The 19,014-nt window shown below is 40.3% G+C and overlaps 1 protein-coding gene across 30 annotated transcripts in view; it reads left to right on the forward strand.

Annotated features, from left to right (window-relative positions):
- Positions 1-18,505, forward strand: part of ANK3 (ankyrin 3) — a 1,059,766-nt gene extending 1,041,261 nt beyond the window's left edge. For 25 of the 30 annotated variants that reach the window (XM_075348673.1, XM_075348677.1, XM_075348666.1 and 22 more), the window contains 5 exons: positions 1,217-1,345; positions 6,394-6,477; positions 6,592-6,663; positions 10,172-10,253; positions 17,142-18,505. In XM_075348673.1, the coding sequence (XP_075204788.1) occupies positions 1,217-1,345; positions 6,394-6,477; positions 6,592-6,663; positions 10,172-10,237 (351 nt within the window). In that variant the 3' untranslated portion in view covers positions 10,238-10,253; positions 17,142-18,505. The remainder of the gene's footprint in view (positions 1-1,216; positions 1,346-6,393; positions 6,478-6,591; positions 6,664-10,171; positions 10,254-17,141) is intronic. The other 5 variants (XM_075348674.1, XM_075348694.1, XM_075348664.1 and 2 more) reach the window with 4 other exon arrangements.
- The last annotated feature ends 509 nt before the right edge of the window (positions 18,506-19,014 follow it).

Below are 19,014 nucleotides of genomic sequence, written 5' to 3' on the forward strand. Positions count from 1 at the left end.
GTAAAGGTGCTGGACTGGCCAAGTGTCTCCAGAGGTAAACCCTATTGAGCATCTGTTGGGCCTCCTCAAATGGAAGGTGGAGGAGTGCAAGATGTCTAACATCCACCAGCTCTGTGATGTTGTTATGGAGGATGGAAGAGGATCCAGCGGCTGCTGTGAAGCTCTAGTGAACTTCATGCCCAAGAGAGTTAAGGCAGTGCTTGAAAATAACAGTGGCCACACAAAATATTGACACTTTGGGCACAATTTGGTCATTTTGACTTGGGGGTGTACTCACTATTGTCGTCAGCGATTTTGACATTAATGGCTGTGTGCTGAATTTAGAGTTCACACCAAATTTTCCCTGTTATACCAGTTGTACACTGACTACTTTACATTGTATCAAAGTGTCATATCTTTAGTGTTGTCCCATGAAAAGATCTAATAAAAAAAAATGCCATTTTTTTTTATTCCCCTTCTTCAAAAAAATAGATAAATACCTAAATAAAAAATAAATTATACACTTAATCCACTTGTAGTATTGGTAATCCAGGACACTTACAAAATTATTAAAGGCTTGAAAAACCTTTATTATATAAAGTAAACTACTTCGGAACCATCCATAAACTTTAAACATCTAGTTGGTCCACACTTTACTCTGCACTGACACTTTAAATTGTCAATGTAGAGTAAGCAGCTTGCAGGAGATTGTGCTGTCAGACACAGCGAGACTCCTTACAGAGAAGGGAAATATGGATTATTAGCATATTTGCCTTCCTGATCACAGTGTATATTATGCTGAACAAGTGTTATGCATACAGATTTAGGAAGCAGTCATGGCGTTTCCTCTTCTGGAAGCAGTAATTATGTGATCCCTGGATGTTGGGAGAGAGCAGAAGCTGCTGGATCCTAGAAGCTCTTTTTCAGGCGTGTTCTCAGCAGAGTCTGAAAAAGAATGAAGATATCCTGTGCACATACCTTAAATGAGGTTTTACTTTTGTGTAAATTCACAGATTTTTGTTAGACCGAATGTAAATGTTATGGGTCCTCAGTTTTGGGTTGTAGAAAGTTTCTCTTGAAAACTGGTCACGCACGTCGCATTTCGTAGACCTCTTGAGAAGCAACGTCAACTACTAATCTCCAAAGAAAAGCAGTGATATCGTATAGTACTCACTCGGAAGACTCAGTTGTCGTCATTTCTGGCTACGTAGATAAAAATATTTCTTTTTCTTTTAAGTTTTCTGGTAAAACATGCCTAAAATGCATTTATCAGGATTCTAGTGGCAGTGAATATGAGAGTGAGTCAAGCTCAGATGAGGAACGAAGAATCACTACAAAAATTACTCGGCGACGGCTGATTTATAAGGTACCGAGTGCAGCTGACCCCCAACACCGGCTGTAGCATGAGTTTTTGCCTCTGATCGCTTGGATGTTTGCGATTTACAATTTTCTTACAAGCATGTTGTAAAAATAACCTTATGTTATATTAGCCCCTGACAAACCTCACAATGCATATATCATTGTCCAAGCCTCTTGGTGGTGATATATGCAGATTATAAATATATATTTTTTTGTATTTTCTGCTCCATAATATAATGGTCGATACATAAATCAGTAAATCAGGACAAATATTTTTTATGATCGTAGGAGACCTCCATAATCAATATGTTAAATTGTCAGTGCACATCTCCTCAGTGGAAGATAAGTAACAAGAAAGCACTGAATTGCCATGATCAATGTGAATAAACTCACATAGCTTGCATTTGTTGGACACCTGGCTTTAGCATGGAGCAGAATCTGGAGCTTTACAACTTTGAGGAATCACAGGCAATGATAGAACAAATACATTTTGAGCTAGACAGTTTTTCTGAAATCGATGAAATGATCATCGTTGCCTTGTGGATTTCTGTTTTTCAACCTTACTTCCCAGCTTTACAAAGAGCTCTGTCCTCCCACTTTTATTCCTGCCATCCCGTTTAGTTTTGAGAAGGCTTCTCTTTTTGAGCATGGTTAGCAGAAGCCGTATCGATCAGGATATAATCCTTCACCTATGTGCATGTTTGTGTGGTTTGTAGGATGGAGCAGAAGAATGTCTAACAAAACTTAGTAACAGGTTGGGCTAACGCAACATCGAAACGTATAGTAATTCTAAAATCGGAAATATTAATGGTTCACGTCTTATAGTACTATGTACTGATATATAGTTATTCTGTAACAATCATACGAACTGTGGCATGGGTTCCCCGCCACATGAAAGAATTGAGATCCTGACTGTATTTCTATTCCTGTGAGACCTCTCTGACCTTCTACTGTGCAGGAAAACTTCACACAGTAGGAGTAATGATGGGCAGACTCGCAGATAACCGGGACCGTCAGGTGTAACCGGGTTAAAAAAAAACCCCGGTTTCAGCCCGGAATTGATCCAGGTTATCTGGTCAGATGCTGGCCCCATATAAGGAATAGCGGGATAGGAGCAAGCGCTTCATACCAACGCTCCGGCGCGGCTGTAACTACTTCCAGGCCTCTCATTCACTTCAGGGGCCGTTCATTTACCTTCATGCATATGCACTGCTTTCCCCACCAACTGATGTCCATGATGGTTGCAGTCAGATGCGCCCCCATGCTGAGTGACAGCATGCCAGTTGACTGCTTCCAATCAAAGATTTTGTATGTGTCTATTGTGGTATAAAAATAAATTATTAAAATATTTTGCTTAAGATCTCCCTATTAAGATACCCAGCACAGATAAAGCATACGGCTACAGGCTGCAGCCCCCAGCCATGCGCTTATTGTGGCTATGTAACAAAACAAGAGGAAGTGTGGCTTCTTTTTTTAAATTATTTATATAATTACAAATTATTGGAGGGACCGGCCCGACACATCTGATGTGTATGAAGGATCGGGCAGTTAGAGAAAAGGATAAAGACTGGAATTTCATCATCCGGTCCTTTTTTATTTTCAGGGAAGATCACTTTCTCCCAGATATGTCTAGTGGTGGCTTTCTTCACTCTCGTACCACTATACAGGGCCCAATAGGTTAGGGAAATCTACTCTCACCTTATAATATAATATATAATAATAATTATTCATTTATATAGCGCTATTAATTCCACAGCGCGTTACATACATTGACAATACTGTCCCCATTGGGGCTCACAATCTAGAGTCCCTAACTGTATGTTTTTGGTGTGTGGGAAGAAACCGGAGAACCCGGAGGAAACCCACCCAAACATGGGGAGAACATACAAATTCCTTGCAGATGTTGTCCTTGGTGGTATTTGAACCCAGGACCCCAGCGCTGCAAGACTGCAGTGCTAACCACTGAGCCACTGTGCCGCCCATACCTTAACAGCAGTTTCATACTCTTAAATTGCACATTATGGCCTAAGATAATAAACATCATAGCTATCAATTACTGGTGGATTATTAGAAATAATTAGATGCTTTATAAGGAGCCATGGAACCTTTGGGGGCCCATACACAGTTTTTGCACAATGGACATCTACCCTCTGTAGTTCCTGGTGCAACAGCTATATCATTGTATTCTCAGCTTAAGGGGTACTTTGCACACTACGATATCGCAGGTGCGATGTCGGTGGGGTGAAATCAAAAGTGACGCACATCCGGCGTCGCAGTCGATATCGTAGTGTGTAAATCCTTTATGATACGATTAACGAGCGCAAAAGCGTCGTAATCGTATCATCGGTGTAGGGTCCGACATTTCTATAATGCCGCTGCAGCGACGGTACGATGTTGTTCCTCGTTCCTGCGGCAGCACACATCGCTGTGTGAGAAGCCAAAGGAGCGAGGAACATCACCTTACCTGCGTCACCGAGGCTCATGCCGGCTATGCGGAAGGACGGAGGTGGGCGGGATGTTTACGTCCCGCTCACCTCTGCACCTCCGCTTCTATTGGCCGCCTGCCGTGTGACGTCGCTGTGATGCCGCACGACCCGCTCCCTTAGGAAGGAGGCGGGTCGCCGGCCAGAGCGACGTCGCAGGGCAGGTAAGTGCATGTGAAGCTGCTGTAGCAATAATGTTCGCTACGGCAGCAATCACAAGATATCGCTGCTGCGACGGGGGTGGGGACTCGCGCTCGGCATCGCAAGCATCGGCTTGCGATGTCGCAGCGTGCAAAGTACCCCTAAGACTGCAGCGCCTAATAAATTAGAGTAAATGGGGCAGTACAAATATACACAGTGTGCAGAATTATGAGGCAAGTTGTATTTTAGAGGATTTTTTTTATTATTGATCAACAACTATGTTCTCAATCAACCCAAAAGACTCATAACTATCAAAGATTATATTTTTGGAAGTTGGAGTGTTTTTTTTTTTAGATTTGGCTATCTTAGGAGGATATCTGTTTGTGCAGGTAACTAGTACTGTGCAGAATTATTAGGTAACTTAATAAAAACCAAACATATTCCCATCTTACTTGTTTATTTTCACCAGGTAAACCAATATAACTGCACAAAATTTAGAAATAAACATTTCTGACATGCAAAATCAAAACCCCCCAAAAATTAGTGACCAATATAGCCACCTTTCTTTATGATGACTTTCAACAGCCTACCATCCATAGATTCTGTCAGTTGCTTGATCTGTTTACGATCAAGATTGCGTGCAGCAGCCACCACAGCCTCCCAGACACTGTTCCGAGAGATGTACTGTTTTCCCTCCCTGTAGATCTCACATTTTATGAGGGACCACAGGTTCTCTATGGGGTTCAGATCAGGTGAACAAGGGGGCCATGTCATTATTTTTTCATCTTTTAGACTTTTACTGGCCAGCCATGCTGTGGAGTAGTTGGATGCATGTGATGGAGCATTGTCCTGCATGAAAATCATGTTTTTCTTGAACGATACCAACTTCTTCCTGTTCCACTGCTTGAAGAAGTTGTCTTCCAGTAACTGGCAGTAGGTGTGGGAGTTGAGCTTCACTCCATCCAGAAAAGGTCCCACAAGATAATCTTTGATGATACCAGCCCATACCAGTACCCCACCTCCACCTTGCTGGCATCTGAGTCGGAGTGGAGCTCTCTGCCCTTTACTGATCCAGCCTCTGGTCCATCCATCTGGCCCATTAAGAGTCACTCTCATTTCATTAGTCCATAAAACCTTTGAAAAATCAGTCTTAAGATATTTCTTGGCCCAGTCTTGACGTTTTATCTTATGTTTCTTGTTCAAAGGTGATCGTTTTTCAGCCTTCCTTACCTTGGCCATGTCCCTGAGTATGGCACGCCTTGTGCTTTTTGATACTCCAGCAAGGTTGCAGCTCTTAAATATGGCCAAACATGTGGCAAATGGCATCTTGGCAGCTTCACCCTTGATTTTCCTCAATTCATGGGCAGTTATTTTACACCTTTTTTGCCCAACACGCTTCTTGCGACCCTGTTGGCTATTTGCCATGAAACGCTTGATTGTTCGGTGATCACGCTTCAAAAGTTTGGCAATTTCAAGACTGCTGCATCCTTCTGCTTTTCAGAGCCCGTCATATCTCTCTTCTGACCCATTTTGCCAAAGGAAAGGAAGCTGCCTAATAATTAAGCACACCTTATATAGGGTGCTGATGTCATTACACCTCATTACAGAGATGCACATCACCTGATTTACTTAATTGATAGTTGGCTCTCAAGCCTATACAGCTTGGAGTAGGACAACATGTATAAAAATTATAATGTGATCAAAATACTCATTTGCCTAATAATTCTGCACACGGTGTACAGAAAATCAAACACATCTGAATTCATGCTAGAGGTGCCATGATACTGAGGATCACTGGTAAACTTGGCCATCAAATTACCCCTAATAAAGTAGTGAATGCATATCCTAGCAAAATACTACCACTAACAACTATATGATTGTCAAAAATTAGAAAAACGTTTAGAAAACTATTTTTATTTTTTTTATCTCATCAACTATTTCAAGTTATATTCACCATTCACAAATATTTTGAGGGTTGATTGGCTGTATAGATGCCTAGACGTTTATGGCCAGAGTGGACAAGAGCTGTTGATTTTTACCTAGTGGAATATCATAGTCATGGGGGGAGTACATACATAGCCTGACACTATCTCCTGACAGGTCTTCTCCAATGGCACATACAAATGTTAATACTTATATTTATTAAGTGATGACTGAGACCTCATTTACTAAAATGTACGAGTTGCCTGAAATTTACATTGTGTTTAAGATGAATATCAACTAAAATGAGACTATACGCTTTTCAGTAAACATGAAATCTAACCATATCCTTGTTTCCACTCAACCTTCCTTAAAGCCAGCATTACCCACTTGTAGCATGGTTCCCAAAGGCTTGTCCTGTTGTCTTATCCTCCTACCTTGCATGCCCTGGGTGCTGTGTTTAGGAATTAAGATAATTGTACGATTGATGTAATAATCTGACACTCTCTAGGGGGAGGAAGTTAAAAACATTCCCGGTGAATCTGTTACTGAAGAGCAATACACAGATGAAGAAGGCAACATTATCACCAGAAAAGTAATCTTTTTTTCCTCTATGTCCTTTGTTAATTTTGGGAAGTACTCGGCTTTTTGTGGTGTGAGCTTCTGAATTTTGAGCACCATACAAAGTCAATGTTCCTGCTTCTCTTAGGTGACACGGAAAGTCGTGAGACGTGTTGTTGTTCCACAAGAGAAAAAAGTTGGTGGAACTGTAACGGTTGGGGCAAGTAATTCTGTTTGTTGTGGTGATACATGCCTTTCTGTGTGCTAGGTTTGATGTCTTATGACGAGTATCAGTTTGGTGTGTATTTAACAGTGTGTCATACATGCTTTGAATCCTTTCTCCATCTACAATTAGGTCCAAAAATATTTGGACAGTGACACAAGTTTTGCCATTTATCTGTTTATACTAGATGTGTGTGTATATATATATATATATATATATATATATATATATATATAAAACATACAGTTATATGATTAATACTGGCTTAAAGTGCAGACTCAGCTTGAATTTGAGGGTATTCACATACTAATTGGAGTAAGGGTTTAGGAATTACAGCTGTTTAATATGCTCATAGCTGCCTCTTTTTCAAGGGACCAAAAGTAATTAGTCAATTATCTCAGTAGCGCTTTAATAGGCTTCCTGGGTTATTCCATCATTCAGTCCTCATCAATTATTCAGGTAAGAGGTCTGTGGCTGATTCCAGGTGTGACACTTACATTTGGAAGCTGTTTTCATGCGGTCAAAGGGGATCTCAATGAATAAGAAACAAACCATTATTATGCTGAAAAAACTAAGAAATCCTTCAAAATCAATCAGAGATAGAAGAAATGATAGGCGTGGTCAAATCAAGTTTGGTACATTCTGCAAAAAAAGAGCACACTGGTGAGTTTATGGATAGGGATGAGCGGACCCGTGGATGTTTGGGTTCACCAGAACTTCAGTTAAAAGTTCATTTCAGTACCTGGACTTGACCCCGAACCCCAAACCCCATAGAAGTCAATGTGGACACGAACTTTTGTGCTGAAAAATTGTCTTAGTAAGGGCTAGGGGGATGCAAAAGGAAGAAAAATGGGGGTAAGAGCAAGACAATTGCCTTGCAAACAAATGTGAAAGGGACTGAACAAATAATTTAAAAAAACGGCATGTTGTCTTACCTATTTTTGATAGCCAGCCAAGGTAAAGCAGACAGTTAAGGGTTGGTATTATATGGCCGAGAAGGCCCATGGTTATTTGGCCCTTCCCAGCCTAAAATTACCAGCCCACAGCCACCTAAGAAGTGGCCCATCCCTTAGATGCCGCAATTCTGGCGCTTTTCCCAATTGCCCTGGTGAATTGGCAGTCGAGGTAATACAGCTAGCATGGTAATGACAGCTGGCATCAAGCCCAGGTGTTAGTAATGGAAAGGCATTTATCAGACACCCCCCATTACTAATTTGGTAAGTGTAAAGTGTTAAAGCACACACACAGGAAAAAATAGTTTATTTGAACAAAATGGTTCACAACATGGTGCAAACCATTAATCAGCCTTAAAATTAAAAAGTCTAGATTAGACTTTGCAAGAAAAAAAACTTCTCAAGAAGCCACCCAGTTCCTGAAAAGCATTCTTTGGAAAGATGAAACTAAGATCAAATTGTACTAGAATGATGGGTAGAAGAAAGTCTGGAGAAGGCTTAAAACGGCTCATGATTCAAATCACACCACATCCTCTGGAAAACATCGTGCAAGCAGAGTGATGGCCGATACATGATCCATTGGCCCTGAGCCACTAGTGTTTATTGATGATGTGACTGAAGACAGAAGCAGCTGGATGAATTCTGAAGTGTATAGAGCAATACTTTCTGCTCAGATTCAACCAAATGAAGCGAGATTGATTGGACGGCGCTTTACAATACAAATGGACAATGACCCAAAACATACTGGGAAAACAACCAGAAGTTTATTAAAGTTGGAATGTTCCAGCCTACCAATACCAGAATCCAGCTCATGCTCAGCTTGCCAGCATTTTTCCCCCATACCAGTCTAGTGGTAATTTTCCACTGATCATATGTCAAACTCTGGCCTTATTGAATTTGCCAATTAGCATTATTCCCCTTATATCTCTATACGGACCACAGTCTTCCTTTATTAACTTTTAAAGAGACGATACTGTATATCATTGAGTCTGGGTTGAACAAGCATATTTCCTATACTCACAGCATTTATTGATCCGGCAAGGCTTATTACCTTTGGTATTCACTATGTGTCCTGATATCATCAACTCAATATCTGGTATTCCAGTTTGTTTATTCAGGATTATCCTCCTCCCTGGCCCTCAGCCTTCTCCCCTATTAAATGTATTTTGATACATTTTTACAGACAATTGAGCGACTTCATGATTAAGACCTTAGTGGTCGAAACGTCAAAAAAAATCCTAGTCGCCTGTTGTAAAAATACACTGTCTTTTTGCCTTTTTCACAACATTAAAAATACTTTGCATTCTCTGAAACCTGTTCTTGTTAAAGTTCTGCACAATGTTTGAGTGACTGCTGGTTTATATTGAACTTTTAGACCACATAATTGGTTTTTTTTGCCTTAATTTTTTGTGAAAGGTCCTAAGCATGTTTTTGTCTTATGTGTTATGTGTTTTCTGCTAATAGTATTTGTCAGGATTGGATTTGCTTCAGTGGTTCTAACCGTTCTTAATTTAATTTTGATGAAATACCTACTGTAGGAGTAGGCCTGATACAATGCCTAACCCTTGGTTTAGGGTTAATGTTGAGTCCTGTAAAAACTTATGAACAACTCACTTAGGGGGAAAGGATCCTCCACAATTTCATGGATTTAAGCGACTGAAAATAAGTGTAAAATTTCACAACCAATGGGTGCTCAAAACCATTGGGTGGAACTACAGTATGACTATGATTGATCTCCTAAAGCAGTTGCCCTGTCAGAATATACTGATTTCTTATCTGTAGGATAGGTTATCAATATAATATCACTGGGGAGGGGTCCATCACCTGGTACCCCCACTGATCAGATGTTATCTGCTCTGGTATCAGCTGGTTGTAAACACATGGAAGAGAGCTTCACTGCATTGTGTTTGGCCACTCTTGGGTACTGCTTATCATTTAGGTCCCCCACACTATTTGATATTAATGAGGAATCCAATGGATAGGTCATCAATATATTTTGAATTGACAACCTCTTTTGACTTAAAGCAGATGTCCACTACTTGGAGAACCCCCACTCATTCCCCGTCTTTGCCCCGGTAAAAATAAATAAGCCTATACTCCTCTCCGGTGAGGCTGCGGTTTGAGTGATGTCTGAAGCCACATTCCCGGGGCTTAAGTGACATTGTTATGACATACTGGCCCTACGACAAATCATTGCCCGGCATCTGTCTCCCTGGCTTCAGATATATGATCAAGATGTGAGTGCTGTTCTAACTTACTGCTTAAACATCCAAAGGTGGGAAAAAGGATGCCGGCACTGATTGGCTGCGGGACTCGCTTGTAATAACAAAGTCACTTGGGCCCAAAAATGCAACTTGAGACATTGCTGGAATCGTGGCCACACCGGAGGTGAGTATAGGCTTATTTATTTTTACAGGGGCGAACAAGGGGAATGAGAAGGGGCTGTCCAAGTAAATTGTCCCATTTAAAGATGTTAAGAAAAAATTAAAACATTAAAATAAATAATTTTCTTAGAATTATCTATAACAATTCTCAAATCCTTTTTATTCTAGAATGACGGGTATAAAGTGAAGACCAAGAAGGAAGTCAGACACATTGAGAAGAAGAGTTATTCTTAATACCATAGTGATTCAGGTGAGTGGTGTGCGTGTAAGATTTTATAAGAATAGAAAGCCTTTTGAGACTTTAGTAATATTTTAGGTCACAATGTATGTTTGATATTCTAGATGTTATTCCAAGTAAACCAACAACCTTCATGGATGGTAAACTTAAAAATATGACCGCATGAACCCAATTATTCACTTATTGCCCATTAATACTATAGTCAAATACTGTGCCAAATATAAAAATACTTAGCAAAAAAAAGCATTTTAAAGAGTCTCATCATAAGAGTGATTCAGAGCAAAACATTTTTTGCCATTTATTTTGCTGAATTCTGAAGGGTGAGAACAGGATAAAATGAAATATTGAATATAAGTAACACCTCTTCCCTCGCTTTCACTAGTTGCTTCTTTTGGAGGGAGCCACTTGGTGAGGACCAAGGAGAAGTATTAAAGGCAACCAGAGCCACGAGCAGTTCTGGGTGTATATTGCTAATCCCTGCCTAACCGTACCTGTATACACTAACATAGATAAAGGAATCTTTAGAAAAAGTATTACTATAGATCTTTTATCGTATGCTAATGAGCAAGGGGACTAGTCCCCTGGGCTTTAGTTCCCCTGGCTAGTCAGCTCCATTAGCATGTTAGTACGCCCCTGTGTGCATGCTAACATGCTAATGAATGTGCTGCGTCAAAGGATGATCTCACTCACCTCTCCACTGCCACTGGCGTCCAACTCTGGATTTTGGCTCTGCACATGACCCCAGAGTTTTGGTCCTGTTCAGTCATATTTCATCTGACAGGTTCCCTTTAATATATGTTTTTTTTACCCAAGGGCTGTTATGCTTTGGGGTCTGGAAAGATCCCAGGGCATAATAAGGTACACTCAATTTGTATGGAATATTCAATGAGTATCAAACAACAAGTGAATATGCCAAATAAAAATTTCGGCAAAAATTGTTCTTTAATTCATAGTTAAAGGAGTTGTCTGGCCTTATGATACCGGATAGGTTATCTATATCAGATCAATGATGGGCAAAACAACCTGTACCCCAATGATCAGCGGTTTTCTGTTCCTGCCATAAACAATAATTGAAGCTGGAACAACCTTCACAATGTAGTTGCCATTGATGAGAATGATGGTGACCATAGCTGAAATTAGCTAATAGCTGCAGCTGCCAGGTGTCGGACTCCCATCAATCTAATATTGTATGTCCCAAAAAGCCTTTAGTTTAATATATCTTAAGAAATGCAAGATACATGTAGCTTCATGTGAACAAATTGTCAACTGTGATGAAAGACAAAGGTAATAACAAAACTTCCAATGCACATGATGCAAAATGCAAAAATTACTTTCTTCTGAAAACAACACCTTGAACCACTGAGCAACAGTCCAGTTATTTTTCTCCTTGGCCCAGGTAAGACGCTTCTGACATTGTCTATTGGTCATGAGTGGCTTGACGCAAGGAATGTGACAGTTGTAGCCCATGTCCTGGATGCTCTATGTGTGGTGGCTATTGAAGCACTAACTCCAGCAGCGTCCACTTCTTGTGAATCTCCCCCAAATTTTTGAATGGCATTTTCTTAACAATCCACGGCTGCAGTTATCCCGGTTGCTTGTGCACCTTATTCTACCACACTTTTTCCTTCCACTCAAGTTTCCATTAATCTACTTGGGTACAGCACTCTGTGAACAGCCAGCTTCTTTAGCAATGACCTTTTGTGGCTTACCCTCCTTGTGGAGTGTGTCAATGACTGCCTTCTGGACATCTGTCTAGTCAGCCGTCTTCCCCATGATTTTGTAGCCTACTGAACCAGATTAAGGGACCAGTTTAAATGCTTAGGAAGCCTTTGCAGGAATTTTGTGGTAATTATTCTACTTTTCTGAGATAATGACTTTTCGGTTTTTATTGGCTGTAAGCCATAATCATCAACATTTACAGAAATAGACACTTGAAATAGATCCCTCTGTGTGTAATGACTCTATATAATATATGTGTTTCACTATTTATATTGAATTACTGAAATAAATTAACGTCTTGATTATATTCTTATTTATTGTGTTACACTTGTAGATGCCAGCACAGCCACTGAGTTTTCCCAAGCAAAGCCGCTTCAGGAAAATGTTGGCGGTCTTTCTCCTGAAGGGGCTTTGTTGTCAGTCTTGCAGCAGCTCCGCCGCCATCAGCTTTCACTCTATACTCTCTGGATAGAGCATGGATGGCTTTCCAGCGGAAGCAGCATTAAGAATGATCATGTTACTTCTATTAATCACTTTAAGGTTTCCAAACCCTAAAGCGGGTAAAAGAAGTGACATAAGATGGAATATGTGCTTAGCAATGTCTTTTTAACATTGCTCTGCATGCATGATGTTCATTTTATTCTTTAAGTCCTCAAAAAACTATTCTCTATAAAATGCAATGATGTCTTGTCTCGTGGACAATGCAGAGTGTTTGGCTGCCCCAGAGATAATAAATGGAGTGGCAGTCGGGCATACTGACTACTGCTCCATTCTAACGCAAATAAGTGTCTCATCAGACAATAAAAGTGCCCTATTTTGCCTATCGGTGCAGATCCCAGCTGGTAGGCCTCCATTGGATCATGAGGTATCTCCTATCCTTTGGATAAGTTATAATATATCTTCACTGGACAACCCTTTTAAGACTAAATTCACATGTTGCATATTTGGTTCCAATTATTCCTCAACATCTGTAGATTATCAGCCAGCAACAAAAGCTGCATGTTACATGCAGATTTTGCTGGGGATTTTATTTTCAGCCTCTACAATGCAAAGGTTAATGTCCCTGCTTATTCCCCACCCTTTGCGAGGTGCGGGGGGAGATTAAGTCACTTTCCTTTTCTTTAGTATTCGTTACCAATTTTAGTGCCAAATTAAAACGGCTCACGTGAGTCATGAATTTGGCAAAAAGTCAGAAATGAGTTTTCTTCCTGTTTTGAACTGTTTTTGGACTTTTTGGTGCCTAAAGTTGCACGTTGGCATTAAAAGTAACAATATTTGTATCAAAATTTTGGTGTACTTAAAAATACACTGGTGGGGACTGGAAACAAAATTTGCCACTTTTTAAAACATCACAATTGAAAAACATGCCGGACAATGGCCGTTTCGTGGCCTCTCGGGGTGCTTCCATGGGGACAAATAACAGGCACAAAGGCAATGATAAACCAAAGCCCAAGAGTTGATATGCTGCAGATTTTGAAACTGGATGAGACTGTGTTCCCAAGATGAACTTTTGGTGAGTTTTTAATGTTGAAGAATTTCTGCATCTATTATGTAAATTAGGTTTCTTGCGTACTTTCAAGATAAATGTATGTTGCAGGTTTGAAAAATGCACTGTAGGTCAGTTTACACTGAGTAAAAAAAAAAACAACACAGAGGGCATAAGATTTCTATAAATTCCATTCACTTTGTTGGAACTGTGAGACGATGCAAGTTTGACACCATGAAAGTACGCAGCATCAAAAACTCCCCAAAAGCTCATCGTGGGAACGTAACCTTATCGGTCAATTTCTGCACAGAAATTTTCAGAATCGTATAGTTGAGTTTTGTTGCCATCACATCTATTTAGCTGGTATTGTATTACACTTAGGGTCCCTTTGCACACTACGACATCGCAGGTGCGATGTCGATGGGGTCAAATCGAAAGTGACGCACATCCGGCGTCGCCCTCGACATCGTAGTGTGTAAATCCTTTATGATACGATTAACGAGCGCAAAAGCTTCGTAATCGTATCATTGGTGTAGCGTTGGTCATTTCCATTAATTGGGAAATACCGATGTAACGATGTTGTTCCTCGTTCCTGCGGCAGCATACATCGCTGTGTGTGAATCTGCAGAAGCGAGGAACATCTCCTACCTGCGTCCTGCGGCTCACGCCGGCTATGCAGAAGGAAGAAGGTGGGCGGGATGTTTACGTCCCGCTCATCTCTGCTCCTCCGCTTCTATCGGCCGCCTGCCGTGTGACGTCGCTATGACGCCGCACGACCTGCCCCCTTAATAAGGAGGCGGTTCGCCGGCCAGAGCGACATCGCAGGGCAGGTGAGTGCATGTGAAGCTGCCATAGCGATAATGTTCGCTACGGCAGCTATCACCATGATATCGCAGCTGCGACGGGGGCGGGGACTATCACGCACGGCATCGCAGCATCGGCTTGCGATGTCGTAATGTGCAAAGTGCCCCTTAGACACAGAAAGTCCATATACAAAGGAAAAGCCAGGAGGGTCCTAATGAAAGGATCACTCCCAGCATACAAAGCTACTAGAATATCAAATCAAAAACAAGAGAAAAGAGGAGTAATGATGCTTCAATTATATTTATTGATAATAAATATTTAGACATATATAAGATCAGGTCAGAACAAGATCAATTACAAAATAGGGCGCAGGATGAGGAAGGGATGTTAAAAGGCAAATCCTGACCTGTTGTGCATATGATAAGGACACTATATAAGGGTATTTGTAAACATAAAACCCATGTACACATCACAAGAATAATAATGGTACATTACAATATGCGTTGTCTAAATAGCACAAGATGAAATAAAGATGATACAAAAAACATCAATGGGAAGGCAAACTTAACCAGTATAGAAAGGGAGATAGACTCAATTCAATTAATTATATCCCTAATGATTCCAACAAGCTGTGAACAACAGTTCATAAGAGTAACTTAAATAGATCAATATTATCATAAAAAGGTTATAACTTATACATCATATTGTTACACCAGGAGAGATGAACTGAGATGGCTCTGTGCTTGAATGGAACAGGGGAAAGCGTGTGAATAACATGGTGCAAATAAGAGAACTTCTCACATACCAGTAAATGAGCACTAGGTGCCAAAAAAATGCAGACAGGTCAGGATGGTGAAGAGGAGGAGGTTTACCCCAACACAAGACTTCAACGTACGTTTCAAAGGGATGTGAACTCTTGCTTCATCAGGGAGTCTTCATCCTCATCCTGCGCCCTATTTTTTAATTGATCTTGTTCTGACCTGATCTTTTATATGTCTAAATATTTATTGTCAATAAATATAATTGAAGCATCATTACTCATCTTTTCTCTTATTGTTTTACACTGTAGATTTTTTTTTTTATAATCTGCACCAAATACTCAATGTGTGAACTTAACCTAGGGGTACTACCGGTCTTACAAGGTGCACTTTTGGTGTAGATTTTCCTCCTAGCATTGTGAGTAGAAAATCCAAAGCACAGCACAGTACCAATAGCAGAATATCAATTATGCAGAACCAATAGCAGAATATCAATTATGCAGAATCAATGTAGATTTCACTTATTGTAATAGAAAGAGTTAAAATTGCAACAAATCCACAGCAAAATGTGAATGTAACATGCACAGATTTTACTGCAGAGTCTTCTACAGATTCAATGTGGAAAATCCGCACAAATTGTGCCAGGTGTGAACTTACCCTATGGTTTCATATAAAACCAGAGTTGGCAGGAATAACGCTTTGTAAAATGCACATGGTTTTGCATGCATTTTTTATGCATTTTATAGGCACCTCAAGGATTATATCTAACTGTATATATTGTAATTCTCTTTTACTTGGTCAGATTAACTTGTTTTTATTCAGTTTGATTGTTATTCTTGTTTAAAGAGAAAGGATGTAGCAATATGTATATGCTGTATGTCCCCTAGGGGCCTCTAGGGGTCTCTCTTCTTGTATGTGTTCACAAGCAAGTGGGAACTCGCTGGTACTGCAGACAGAGTGCAGGCAGCAGAGAGAGATGTTATGGCTGACAATACCACCTAATAAATAGCCTGAAGATCTCCACTGAGTGTGATTACTGAGAGACACAGCAACAGACAAGTGCAATATTACGGAAACAATTGACATGCTGCAGATTTGAAAATCAAAACACTTTAAAGGTTCAAATCCGCAAAGAAAAATGAAGTCGCATGTACAAAAAGATTTCAGAAATCTCATTCACTTTGCTGGTACTGTAAATGTCTGTGTTTTTTTTTTTCCTTGTCAAAAACGAGCGGTAAAATGCAATGTGTGAACAAGCCCTAACAGTTCCAACATTTAAAGGGAATCTGTCAGGTGCAATATGCACCCAGAACCACAAGCAGTTCTGGGTCTTGCTAATCCCTGCCTAACTGTCCCTGTATACAGTAGCATAGATAAAGAGACCTTTAGAAAAAGTATTTCTAAAGATCCTTTATCATATGCCAATGAGGTTAGCGATTAGTCGCAAGGGCGTTAGTTCCTTGGTTAGTCAGCCCCCTTAGAATGTAAGCATGCCTCTGTGTGTGCTTACATGATAAGAATGCGCAGAGTCAGAGGCATGGTCGCACTCACCTCTGCTGCGACCACACCCCAATGCTGGATTTTGGCTCAGTGGGCATAATCCCCAGACTTCCGGTCATATGCACTATGAAGCCAGGTGTACGCGTCCCAGCTTCAAACTGGTGTAGTGCGCATGACCAAAAGTGCCGGGGACTTCTGATCATGTGCACTGACCCTATGCCTAGCGTTCTGAGGTGGTGCAAAGGACACAAGTACAGCTGATGACGCTGGGTAGTGGGCATTGAACAGCATGTTAGCACGACCCTGTGGGCATGCTACCATGCTAAGAGGGCAGAATAAGCGTAGGAACTAACGCCCTTGCGACTTGTCTCTGTGCTCATTAGCATATCATAAAGGATCTTTAGAAATAGTTTTTCTAAAGATCTCTTTATCTATACTACTAGATACAGGGACTGTTAAGCAGGGGTTAGCAATATACACCCAGAACTGCTCGTGGTTCTGGGTGCATATTGGACCTGACAGGTTCCCTTTAAGTATCTTTTTCATAACAGATCCAGCTTAGCTTTCATGGTTGGTGTGAACAGCACCTTACGGAGAATGCAAAACTCATACTTCTGTCTTTTTTTTCTATAGGAATGAATGGTTACTGCCAGTATTCGGAAGAAAAAGCAATTAGTGGAGAACACTGAAAACAAACAAAAAGTGTGTGTTTGCCGCTTCCACACATTAACCGCATGGGTTTTTTTTATGCAAGAAACCTTTATTTTAGCATGAGCCAATTATACAGAGCATGGGAAATCACCTTCATTCGGATGGAGTCCAGGAGTGTGTAGTTTACAATGCAGTGTACATATTAAATACCATGCTGTTAACGACGTCTCTTCGGGCATCGGGATTTTCCTGGCGCCGGAACACCCAACGAAGAGGATGACATCGGATGGACTTGTGAAAGACACAATAATCACTAAAATAAGCAACAGTTCGCCTTATTTTACATGTACCCTGAAAACTGGGGTCTAAAATGCTCTTGATTTTCTTTTATAAATCATCAATGGATTTGCTGTAAATAAGTGACACTTGTATAAAAGTCTAACAAGACTACAAATGATGTTAATAATGCACCGACTTACCAACCGAAGATCACTCACATATCCATATAACCTGATAGGTGTCTGATAATGCTTCACCGATGGGGTATATAATGGGTGCGTCTTCACAAAATCTTGTATATTATCAATTCAATTGTTTGTATATGAAAAAAAAAATAAAACAAAACAAAGCCAAGCAGATTTTACACAAATTTCTTGAATTCTACTGCAAACTGTAACAGTACACAAAACAGGGACTTCTGCTATCCCGAATCATTTTCTTAAGATCGAAGTAATATTTTGGTGCATGTATCACCCACTTTACTTTCTTTTAGCCTTCGTTCAACTTTGCAAAAGCTACACTAGAACACAAACCAACATCGGAGCTATCCACACAAGCCCTTTATTTAATCGTATCGCTGTTGCCAACCACTCATGAACTTTTAAAAAAGAAAATAATAATAATATTGAATTGTACGGTAGTGCATAGTTCCAGGCACTCACTGTATTGCTTTTACATGGGTGGGGTAAGGTTTTTAGAAATGAACTTGTGCTTACGCAATAAAAGCACAAAAAAAGAAACTGAAAAGAACAAATTAGGCAGGCGGCACGATGTAAAGTCCTTACTGTATTGTGTACTGGCTATAAAGATGTAGACTCTTTTCAGTAAAGCCAATCATCTGTATTCATTCTAGCAGTGTAATATTAGGTTGTTAATGCTGCTGTGTTTTAAAAGGGCATTTTTACTTTTTCTTTTTTGGGTTTTTGGTGAAATCTTTTCATTTGTTGATTATATTCATATGAAAACAGCATTCATTGATAATAGCTCTAATAACAATGTATGAAATCAAAAAACACTGGATGATCTAGTTGATTATTTAAAACAAAAATAAATTGTGTTTAAAACGGTCCCCGGGTTTTATTTTTAGATTGGAGTTAATATTGTGTGTTTTTTTTATATCTAAAATTCTTTTATATTTTTGAAGTTGTAATCCAGTAAATAGGGAAAACCTATATTAGGCCAGAGTCACACTTGTGAGTGACTCATGCATAACTCACGCAATTCTCGCACCGCATCACCCGGAACAGCCGCACACTCTCCTGATAGGAGCGGGTCAGCTGCATGTATTTCTATGCAGCCGAGACGCTCCTGTCCGGGGAGCATAAGGCCGTGATGGGTGATGCGGTGTGAGACTCGTGCGAGTTACGCGCGAGTCACTCACAAGTGTGACTCCGGCCTTAGACAAAGGATAGAAGAAAAATCCAAGTGAACAAAAGAAGAACAAATGCTCTTGGTTGGATTCAAATCCACGACTGAGGCACATTGAGCCACCGTAGAGCAATAGTTAAGGCCATGTGCACACGTTGAGTATTTCCATATGTTCCATCAGTATTTGTAAGTCAAAATCAGGCGGGGA

Source organism: Anomaloglossus baeobatrachus, chromosome 5, assembly GCF_048569485.1.
Source record: "Anomaloglossus baeobatrachus isolate aAnoBae1 chromosome 5, aAnoBae1.hap1, whole genome shotgun sequence".
NCBI lineage: Eukaryota > Metazoa > Chordata > Amphibia > Anura > Aromobatidae > Anomaloglossus > Anomaloglossus baeobatrachus.